The following is an 11,965-nucleotide window of genomic DNA, read 5'->3' on the forward strand; positions in this document are numbered from 1 at the left end:
ACCGAGAGTACGCGATTCGTACTAAGAGTACATCTTGATTAACACAGCAAGGGGTACATTTTACCAGAATGTTTCGGAAAGGTTATTTCGAGAACTTAACGGAAACTGAATTTGTTGAAAAATATTAACTGTATCTGTCTACAGCCATACCTCTTCTTTCGCCGTAAGGCCCTTCAAATCTTGTCTTGCCTCCAATTATATTTTCATCAATAAATTCCAAGATTGGAAGCATTGTTTCTTCGAGAAACTCCTGATAGAGATCTCCTTCCTCGGGAAGTTCAGCTAAGCTGTCATATCTTTCCAGATCACAGTCCCCTGTTTCTGCGGCTGCCAAATTAAAGATAGAAATCTCTGTGACAAAGAAATTCTGATTCGTGTGACGGTAAGAATGAGAACCATTTTGATTAGAGAGCCTGAAATAGTCAAAATATTATTGAGCAATTTTAAATCAAGCAGCAATGCTTGAGGGAAGCTCGAAAGAGAAAGAATTGACTGAAATAGAAGCATTCATAGCAAAAAAAATGAAAGTGTAAAATCGATTGAGTTACTAAATCATTTCCATGATCACAATGACGAGCCAAATTGAAAGTCGATGAGAGCTGAGCAGAGTTCAAACCCGCGAAAAGATGCGCTGTCATTGGACATTTGAGACGGCTCACTTTCATGAAAGGAGACATGAAATTTTGTCTCGTTTGACATGCAAATCAAGATTAGAAGTAGAATACAAGGTAATAACTCCTAATCCAAATCAACAGAAAATTAGTTAATCCGATAATTTGTCTATAGCATTGAGTGTGGTCCAGCCTGTGACAGGAGTTCGTGACATGCCTGTCATCACCTTATTAGCATTCAGTGTAAATGGTTTTCGAGCACGCACCCCTCCCCCATCACCCAGCCAAGATGTGTGAAGGCTGGCATCGCAGTAGGTGGAAGATGCATCTACATAATCTTTTTGGAGGAGGAATAACGGACGCAAGGAACAAGAAACACAGAGGCTTGTTCTGTTTGTTCCATGAAGCAATGTAACGACGACGCGTTTAATTCAGATGGAATTAATTTCTTTTCATTCATATTCATATCTGATGAAGAAACGAACAAATCTAAATTCGTATGTGCATAACATTTGAATAAAACAAGCATGCGAAGATGAGTGTAAGCAATACCTACCAAATGAAGTGTACCTTCTTGGAACCTATAGGATTAATTAGGATTACCTAACAGATGAGTTACGGATTCCTTTGATACCAAGTGTCGCTTAGCTCTTAGCTTAGGATCGTGACACCTCAATCAAAATTTTGAAATTTTTCATTCGTTGATAAATATTTATCTATATGAATGACAGTTTGAAGAACAACTCATGCTTAACCCAATAGTAAGATGACGCCGAAACCTTGCTGAGTGTATGTTCTCGACTTTGTACCCCGTGAAATCAAGCTCAGAAATTCAAGTGGGATAATAATTTATTGTTCATTAACATGTCTAGGCGAAAAAGGAAATGGTTGGCTCTTGTTCTCGGTCCACAAGTGACCTCGAGCCAAATATTTTTCCATCCTACTGCCCCACCTAGTGCTGAGCTAGTGAATATCTTATTCACATCTGATTGCTTCTTTTTCGTTTACTTTTCAACTCTCAGTTTTCGTTTTTATTTCTTAAGGATATCACAATTGTTATGTTGAAGATTTGTCACGAAAGCGTAAGATTCTCAAATTAAAAAATCGTAGCAAAATGTCGTAAACAAGTTCTGAATTGTGTCTACAAGTGTATTTGGAGTACGGTTGTAAAGACGAACTGTTTGTAACCCGCATATCACTAAATGTTTATAAAGTTGCAAACGATCCATGGAAGGCAAAGAAACAAACGCACAAACCGAAACACTGCAAACAAACTGTCCAACAACCCATGGTTTTTAGGGAGCAACGCGAAGAAGGTTAATATAACGACTTTGTTTATTTTGAATGTAAGTGCGTGCTTGGGTGGGGCGAGATCCTTGAAAAGCTAGCTGTTTACTCAAAGCTGCTCTTTTCGCGTCGTGAGATTTTCAAGATTAACACCACAGCTTACATCTGCTTTTGTAGCTGCAACAGTTTAATGAGAATCTCTATTCCATTTCCCATTAAAAATTTGAAGCGACAGCAGATTAAGCATATCACCTACAAAACCGTTCGCCAGTGAAATTTGATAAAATTTAAAATTGTTATTTGCGTCCATCTGTTAACAGGTATAATATCCTCATATCCGCAGTACTTACCTTTGGAATTTTCTCTGTACGCAGAAGATTCGCTTGAATTGAAAATCGTCTCCACATTCTTTAAGCGCGACGCACTGAATCGTTGCTGCGGATTTCATGTCACCGAAATGAAACTTTAAATTTAAAAAAAAATCCACCTGAGCTGTCTCCGGCCAGGCTAGTTATCAGTAAATGTCGACGAGATGGGGGCGTTTAGAACCTTTTCTATCACATTAAAAAAGAACACGACGCATTGATCAAGTGTCAACTAGCTTCTTTTTCTTCTGTCTTTGTACGAGTCGCTAGTTACCAAAAACGCTAAAACCCACCTATTACCCTGGCTTTAGATCAGGTTCCATCACAAACATTGGTTGGCACACAGGTTATTTTTACGATTTAACAGCTTATTTTTGTCATTTTATCTGAGATCTCAAGTCCCTTTGTCCATTGTTAACGTTGGCAACATATGGTAAACCAAAATCATCCTTTACGATACAGATCGAACAGTCAGAAATTAAAGGGTTTGTTTTTTGTGATTTCCTTTGTTGTTTTTAATTACACGTCCATTTCAATCGCTAACAATAACTAAGTAGCATTGAGAATCAATATGGCAATGTTTTCTTAATGCCAGATCTATGGAGATAATCAGTGCTTGTTGATCGATTTTGCCCTAGGATCATCCGCCATCTGAGCTGTGGTATAGATATAGACGCTACCTGACTCTCGACTTGTCAGCCTTCCTTCTGTTCCAGCAACATATTGTATCGAACACCTTTTGTGAAGTTTAGATTTACCTTTAACAAAATTAAACTTCTTTTCATGTTGCATGCATTTTTGTTTTTGTTTTCGATTTGGTAATTACGAAGTGTTGGGATGCAAGATTTGGAAGAAAACATTTTACTTGCAATCTGTAATCTGCAACAAGAGTTTCCGGTACGAAAGCAGACGACCACTCGACGCATGTTGACGTAGCATGTCAATGTGTGGCTGACTTTCAGAGGCCCGCGACCTTGTAAAACTGTTAAGTACTTTTTTTAAATCTTTACTTTAAGCGCGTAGTAATAAACTCTGGTTCAAGAAACGAAAGCTCATTTGTTTTGTCTGTTCGCTCTTCGCTTGTGACAGGGAGAAAGCGTTTCAGCCTGAAAGAATGGTTCTTGTCATGCCTCTTCACCCAGATGCAAACATTAATTAAACGCCTTCACGCATAAAGAAAGACTGTTTCTTAGATGAAGGAGACTGTTACGTCATCCTTGTGGAGGCCTTTTAAATTAACTAAATGAAAGCAATTTGTTGGGAGTGTTATTACCACTGAAAGGTTGACAAGACAAGTGCCTTTATTTTATTAAGCTTCTGCGGTTCAAATGAACATTTGTGACAGTTGCAGGACTATGATAGCTCGATTCACAGTTTTCTATTTTTTTGCCGTCGCAAAGGAGCTCAAAGTTTGATTTCATTTCGCAAAGCTCAGTAAACACAGCAAGCTACATTAACTGAATAAATCGTTCACGAAATCTGATTTGGGGAGATTGCAACTTGTAAACAATAATGTGTCATAAAAGAGTCATAAAAATCGGGACGTCTTTCAGTTTGAGAACAAAATTATCTCAACCACTCTTGAATAGTTTCGGAAAGTTAGCAATGAAGTTCTCTCGCGAATCCACAAGCTGATCTTTCGCTGGAAGGCATTGGGGTTCGTCTTTTCTTGTGTATTTCAGTTGTCACCTTTTTAAAAATTTTACATATTGAGTACACATTTCAACGGGACTTCCTTTGATTTAACGTAAACTCCGCCGCGCTACTTCAAATAGCGACAGACTGCTGTCATTAAGTGTGGACTTTTTATTAGAATCATTATTGAACAAGCTCTCGTTTTTCACAAAAGATCTATTCATGTCGTGTTTCGTCCTGTTAACAGTTTAAATAATGAACCACGAGATATTCTTGACGTTCTAGACGATGTGGAAGTAATCGGAATCAACTATATTCCTCAACAAAATGTCGGGTCGGCCCCCCAAAAAAAACATCCGATAAAATTGGTAGCAAAAATTGGTTTGTCCGCGCTTGCTTTGCTTAGTCAGCGGATTCGTTCAAAGTTCAAGTCCGATTACCTTTTGGCAAAAATCCCGCGCATACCTAGAAAGTAAAATTAGCATACAACTTGCGGTTTAAATCTTGTCACTGAATAGTGCAAATAGCGGTAGAAAAAGTAACTGGTGGAGCTTTGAAAGTTCCCGGTTCAAGAAACTCTTGGAATCTCAGCGCATTAGCGAGCCTTAAGTAGCCGTGCTTTAACTGTCGAACACATTTTCCAAGTAAGACATGCATTATCCCACTCAGCTGATGTGCATTAAGCCACTCAGCAGAATCCTCGGTGTAGTGACGTGTAATTTCTCGTTGGCATGTCGAAAAAGCTGTAAAATGTCTCTTTTCAATCTGCCAACGAGTAGTTAGGCAAAGACGTCACTGGTTTCTATGAAAAAGTGACCTTCGCCTGCTCCGTGCCATAGATGGAAAATTTGTTTTAGTCCTCTGATTTCCGTCTGTTTCAAAAACAGTCACCATTTCAAATAATGCGACTTGCAGAAAAATATATTTTCAATTTACTGCAAGGGTACTGTGGTATCCGCAAACAAAACACTAGAATCTGGGTGTATGTATGCTTGGGGTTTTCCTTTGAAAAAAAAAACTCAACGTCTTGAGCGACGAAGAAGGCAAAAGTCGACGGAAAACTGAACTATTAGAAAACCCATTGGCGTAATGTTAATCTTGGATCTATTTAAGGGAGGAGGTACCTAGTAGCCAAGGTCACGAAAAAATCACAAACATATTTTTCCAGCAAAAGTCATATTTTGAACGCAAGCATCGTACGGCTAAAACGTAAGAAAAGCCGGCATCCAAGCTTTAGAGTACAGCACATGTGTGAGCCAAACTTGACGTATCCGGCAAGACGACCTTTCTGATCACGAAGCAAAATCTACTTCTTGCTAAATATGACTCCACAACAGACAAATAGGTTATCGGTAGTTAATGTTTGAGCGAAAAATTCCTCGCCACTCGGCTGATCTACCCTAACTTCTTCTCTTACTATCCATCGCTCAAGTCGGGTTGGCAGCTGTCTGCCTCAGAAAAGGACACATGCGGTACTTTGATAGATTTCTTACACTCTTTCTTTTTTATGAGAATACATTTCATAAGAATATAGAGGCTGAAATCTACTGAATTTTAATAATTTTAATAATTTTGTCTGTTGAAAAACTGCAATACAATTACATGTTTTTAACTAAACCCTATATAATTCTTCCTTTTTCTAAACGGCAAAAATAGCCATTTGAAAAGCAAGAAATAAAAAACACTACAGTAGCCGTACGTTCGACGCTAATAACATTTCTGCAAGCAGTTATGGGCGTTGTATCAGGTTTTAATGCCTGCAGGCTGGCTTCAAAATTACTTTAGCACCATCCAGACACCAAATACATTCGAAAACAGAAAATTAATGTCAAACGCTATAATCTAAGAATATTTGCAATAATATTTTTAGCCTAAAATCGGCAGAAAAATAAGAACATTGAGCTTCGGCCAGAAAAACAATATTCTTATAAAAAAAAAAAGGGTGTATATGAGCCCAGTCGACCGGGCTGTTCCGGTTACCGAGGTCTCGCCTCTCTCCAATTTCCTTGAAAAATCGCGGTGTGTTCATATGCGCCCGAGAAGGCGGGCCGCAGCCAAAAACCAAGATCTCGGTAACTGAGGATAAAAATTTTCTCATATGAACACCCCAGCACGGGTAACCGGGACGAAACATTTTTGACAAAATAGCTCCGTTCCGCAATATAACAGTCAAAATGACGTATTCTAAGTTTAGTCTTGTATGTATTTCCAATTCAGAAGTATGTAAATTAGCATTATGGGTAAACTTTATACAAGAGTCAGCAAAGCTGCGATAGCTGCGAAGGATACAACTTTATGTGGCATAATTTTGGCTTTGTTTCGTGAATTTTATCCCGGTCGACCGGGCTGAAATTTGCCATATGAAGAAACAACAAAACTCGTCACCGGCGGTAAGGCCGAACCAGCCCAGTTACCGAGTTCATATAAAGAGACCCTGAATTTGAACAAAACACTCATGCTTGACCTAACTCGAGAAACTGTAGGTTAAACTATAGTTTCTCGCTATGTGTCATCATGACATTATGTGAGGAGTGTATAGCAGTATCTTACGTTGAATAAACAGCGAGGAGCCAACCACCACAAAAACCTACCGATTTCTGCCGAATGTGCTCACTAATAAGTAATCGCTTATTTCAAACGAGGAAGGTGAACTTGGGTAGAGAAAATACGAAATACCAATAACACATTCTTTAGTTTGTCCATAGTTTAGCCAGTGAAGAAAATCAAACGAACTATTACTGATGCTACCTGGTCCAATATACGCCACAGAAAGTGTTAACGCTCTGAAAGTCAAAAACTGACCCGATTTGCAGTCAGTTTACCGCACAATGTCAACAAAATAAGCATACGTGTTATCGAAGTAAAAAGTCATTCATGCATGCACAGTTTAAGACTCTTGTCACATGCAATAATCCTTGGATGTTATACTGTAACGGGATCATCGTTTTCTAGTGCAAGTGACACCATCTGAAGGCGTTTCTATCATTTGATAAATTTAGATTATTATCTTACCAGGATTGGTTGAGTCCATGATGTAAGAGTTCCAGCCAATTCACAGCTGGGTTTGGATCAAAGCCTCAGCTCCTAGGTGTAAATCAGCCTTACTGATAGAGTTTGTGTTGAATTTAGCAAATGCGGCAGACACCGTTTAGCTATTGCTGTTCGGCCCGCATGTAATAACGTTTCGGCAAAACATGTTAGTTGTCTTCTCAGTAATTAAATCGAAGCCAATTAATCAACAGTAGAAATAATTAAATCAAGATAAACTACCGACACCTTGGAAAATCTAAGTAGTTCACCTAATATACTTAATAACTTAACAACTCCTCCAACATAGCAAACTCTATGCACGTGAAAATGTACCCTTAGCTTCAAGATACTACACTCGATTTTGTAAATAAATGTGCGGAAGACTTTTAATTTCGAACAGTAGATATTGTTAGTATTGTTTTGGTAATTCCAGTTTGGAGTTAACATCAGTCCTTTTGATTATGTAATTACGATGAACCAGCTTTGTTTCTATTCGTACTGATAAAAAACGAAATTTGCCACTTAATTAAACTAGTTAGTACTTCCGCTCTCTAGAAACAAGGTTCATTTGATGACGAAAGCGTATTTATAAACATGTACAGTTTGTTTTACATCGGCAGTTTAGTGGCTAATAGCAACAGTTATATCCAGCTAAATCAATCGTTACGGTGCAAGCAAGAAGCATAACAGTTTTCATTTCTGTAACGGTGTTAAGGTAGCTCTCCTACGCATTCTGACGACGAAAGCTAAGTAATCGGCCCGCGCCCAAAGGAAAACCTTTGGATTTTCCCACACTTATAACGTAAGCATGGCCACAAAAAGCCAAACTGACAGCGAATATTCTCGTGTTTCCGTCGATGAAATTCTTTAACGATTCGCCTTAATCACAGTCCGCCATGTTGGATGCAACGTCACCATTTTTCGCATGAAAGCGAGGCCACGCGTGTTGAAACATCATGGCTGAGTCAGCGAGTACTTTGATTTCTTCAGAGTTTTGGCACTGCAATCTGGTGGACATACCGACAACAATATTTACCTGTGACAGTGACAGTATATATTGGCTCGGGGCAGTCTACAACAACAGGAGCGGATGAACTTTCCTCACCAGAAGCTTGGCCGAAAGTTGATGCTATGGATTAAAATGAAAAACATAAAAATACCTCTGATTATTTTGCGGTTTTAACCAAGGAATGTTTAAAGAAATACCGACAACAATATTTACCTGTCACAGTGACAGGGGACGATGGCACGCTTACATCAACCAATCGCACTCGTGCACGCGGTGGTTCTCGCTTTTTCGGAGATTTTCTTTTCCTGGGTGATCTTGACCAGCAAAAAATACTCGGAACTGCATGCTTCTCCAGAACACGCTTCCCTGTTAAAGTTAGCCTGCGTAGCAAGCGTTTCTGTGGTGTTCGGGAGCAAAGAATAATTAGAGCGCGAAAAATGGAGCGAGTAAAAGAGGGGGGAGGGGGATCGGAAGGAAGGAAGGAAACGCTTGCAGACAAACCCCTGGATTTGGAAAACCGCCTACTTGGCCTCTCATGCCTGAGCGCGCACACTGAGATTTCGTGCTGTCATCGGCTGTCATAAATTAACCAATAAAATCTTCGGCCTTCCGTAGCGGAAGTGAACTTTGAACCAAAATAAACTTTACTTGTCAAAATATGTCTGAAACAACGAGCGCACGGTGGGAACGGAGAAATCTCGATGAATTAAATTTGGTAATTTTTAATCAAGCTACTCAATCCGCCTAAAAGGAAGGACTGCAAGGGTGAAGTTTTAGCACAAATCTGGCTGAAAGTTAAACTGTGAGAAGTATTCCAGTCGCGTTAGTAATCCTTGTGCTCGCATGATTCGAAATCTTGGATCACTGTATTCATTCGTCCAGGAATCGATACAAAGTAAAATTAGCAAGTCAACTCTCACAAAGGCAATTCCAGTAAAGAAGCGTTTGCTGGAAACGCCAGATCCGCAAATCGGTTCGATTGTTATCGCTGCAACAAAAACAAACAACGGAAAGTCTTCTCGGCAAACTTTGGAATTTGAGCAGGAGAGGCTTCAAACATCTGAGAGGAGAAATAACGATAATCTTGACCAGTAACTGAATAAAGATAATCTTCCCCTAGGCGACCTCCAAGTCAAAGTTGTTTATAAAATGTCCTCGTAAGAATTCCCCGCGACGAGACGACTAAATTTTTGGTAAGGCAAATATGTGACAAAAACTGGCATGCCGCAGCTAACAGTAACACTATAACAAATCATTCAGAATTGTACCCAGAGGTTCTAAATGCTGTCAACAAAAATGCTTCTAATGAAATGTCGCAGTACCTACGACAACATGTTGCCTTGTAACAAGCCAGACGAAATCACTAAGTTTTCCCACGCAGTAGTGCTAATTTTCTGTCCCGTGGTTTATTATCTTGTCCTTGGCGCATGTGGCATTCAAGAAAGTGATGTTAAAATTAAAGGAACAGCTGGAAATTGTGTCGCGCCTGCTTCTGCAATAATGTGCAGGCTTCGAAAAACCAAAGCGTTGGCATTGCATTACAGGATTTCTACAGTACTGTCGAAGCTGACGACTAAATCCTCGTTCAGCGAGAAAAGTTAAAGCGTTTTGTAACCAAGCTTCGAACGCGTCTTCCCCTTTTGTCTGGCACTCAAAGGTATTAAAATACCTTTGATCGACACATGTCAATAATATTGGACTAGCCCAGCCAATCACGAGCTCCGTTCGCTGGCGAACGGAGGTTTTCAAAATCCAGGGGTTTGTCTGCAAGCGTTTCCTTCTTTCCCCTCTCCCATCCTGCTCCTTCTTTTTTTGGTTCTCGCCCCATTTTCCGCGCAGACAAAACACCGAAAATCCCGTTCCTCGGTCTTTCTTTGCTACCAAACCCCACGGAAACGCTTGCTACGCAGGCTATGTTAAAGTTGTCTGAAAATCCGCTTCCTTAAAGTGTACAGAACGTACTCTTGTGCTGTTTGTTATCTGTAGATGGACCAGATCATAATAATTAATGTAAATACATGTGCGCAACAATGACATCGATAATCTAACCTACTTACCTGGACACTTTTGCCCACGTCTCGCCGTATTTTGACAACCCAATGCTTTCGAATGGCTTCATCACTCGGAAATTGGTGAAAGGTATGATTTGGATATTTTTAGCGCGATTATTTTGACATTGCCGCACGCATCAGTGATGTCCGTTGGGCACGATTGCAGATGATTGCCTCGTCTCCTCGATCGCCGGGAGTTGACTTTACACACGTGGCCTCGCATTGGTGTCAAAAGTACATGACGTCAATCCAAGATGGCTGCTGTGCGATAAAGGCGAATGGCAGTGTGGCTATTTATTTTGCTTTTCTTGTCCCTTGTTACAGGAAAATGTTTAGCCACTATTTACAGTTACTTGTATCAAAGGTGCCAAAAAAAAATTGAAGATAAAAGGCAAACTATTCTTTGTCGATCTTGGTTAAGTGTTTTGTAAGTGTGTTTTTGCGTTGAGAGATCAAATGTTGTCGTCCTTTTCATATAACTTAACCCTCAGTAAAGGGGGGTTTAAAACCGTTTGACAGCTAAACAAATAACTCAAAAGAACGGAATTTGTTGGTACGTAGGGTAAAATTTCAAACTTGTAACAAAGTTTGTTTTGCAGTTTTGCAAAGCGTAGAAAGATATTAGAGAAAGTGGCCTATCAAAACAAGAGAGGCTAATTATAAGAGGGTATTATAAGACGTTATTTTAAGAGGGTATTACAAGAGAGTTTTTTAAGAGGGTATTACAGCGGTATTATAAGAGGGTAATTATAAGAGAACATTATAAGAGGGTATTATAAGAGGGTAAATTATAAGAGGGTAATTATAAGAGGGCATTATAAGAGGGTATTATAAGAGGGTAATTATAAGAGAACATTATAAGAGGGTATTATATGAGGGTAAATTATAAGAGGGTAATTATAAGAGGGCATTATAAGAGGGTATTATAAGAGGGTTAACTCTTATAACCCAAAGCAAGAAGAAGTAATATAAGAACTAAATAGTCTAAATAAACTAACGAAAAAACAACCGAAACTACCAACTTTTAAAAAACACATTACACTTTTTTGGATTCTCCTTTTAAATAAAATCCGATGTAAGATAATTTGCGTTAAACTTGATCAAAGAAAATTACAGACGGATACTAAGTGTCTTTGCATAAATAGCAAGAAACAATATTAAAAAAAGTTCAAGTTGATTGGTCTTTAAATCTCCTCGAGAAAAAAAAGCGTATAACTGCCACAAAATAACTCCAACGGAAATATGATACACAAGCAAGCAAAACAGTAAGGGTAGATTTAGTACGTACTCAGAGAATGAAACTGAGATAATCCGAGAATGTTCACTGATGTTCAATTTCGACACAATGAACATTCTAGGATTATCAGTTCTTCCTCTGAGAAGGCGACGGGTAGAACAAAGTGAATCTTCGTCCCAAGGTTTTCCGCTAGGAATTCTCAGATCAGTTGCCTCCAAACTCGAGAATGATATTCAGCATCCTGTGTAAGAATGCATCTGAAGTAAGCCGATAAAAAATTCACTTGGAAAAGTTGTATTTCGCAGAGAAAAAAGTTACTAAGAAGTCCTTAACATCAGCCATCGTTTGAAATACCTTTTAAACAGGCAAAATCTGGGGGTGCAGAAAGCTACGATATCAAGCGGCCAGCAGTTATGCGGATGAAAGTGAAAAGAAGAAGTTCTACGTTTACGAACTAAGCGACTCCCAAACAACAAAATACGCAACACAAGTTTGACCTAATTGATCTTAGCAAGGATACTGTTAAACGCAGTATAAAACTATATAACTACGTTCTATCGGTAATTTTTTTTTCAGCCTCCTTTTTATGGCTAGAGTTTCCATGAAAAGCAAGTCAAGCATTCATGACTTCCTAACAATTACGCGACTACTAATCGAATCTCCGTAAAAATATCTACCAGCCTATATTTTCTCAAGCTAAGCCCAGACTATCAATAGCTATAGCAAAATTGTCCATACTA

The 11,965-nt window shown here is 39.0% G+C and overlaps 1 protein-coding gene across 2 annotated transcripts in view; it reads right to left on the bottom strand.

Annotated features, from left to right (window-relative positions):
• Window positions 1-2,338, bottom strand: part of LOC110048790 (uncharacterized) — a 30,332-nt gene extending 27,994 nt beyond the window's left edge. Inside the window, exons 1-2 of one of the 2 annotated variants that reach the window (XM_089289577.1) lie at window positions 2,249-2,338; window positions 151-327 (exon numbers count right to left, since the gene is read on the bottom strand). In XM_089289577.1, the coding sequence (XP_089145703.1) occupies window positions 151-232 (82 nt within the window). In that variant the 5' untranslated portion in view covers window positions 233-327; window positions 2,249-2,338. Of the gene's footprint in view, window positions 1-150; window positions 328-2,248 lie in introns of those variants that run through there. The other variant, XM_089289576.1, reaches the window with a different exon arrangement.
• Window positions 2,339-11,965: the final 9,627 nt, after the last annotated feature.

Source organism: Orbicella faveolata, unplaced genomic scaffold (genome assembly GCF_042242905.1).
Source record: "Orbicella faveolata isolate gen_17 unplaced genomic scaffold, um_ofav_v1 contig_2, whole genome shotgun sequence".
Lineage (NCBI taxonomy): Eukaryota > Metazoa > Cnidaria > Anthozoa > Scleractinia > Merulinidae > Orbicella > Orbicella faveolata.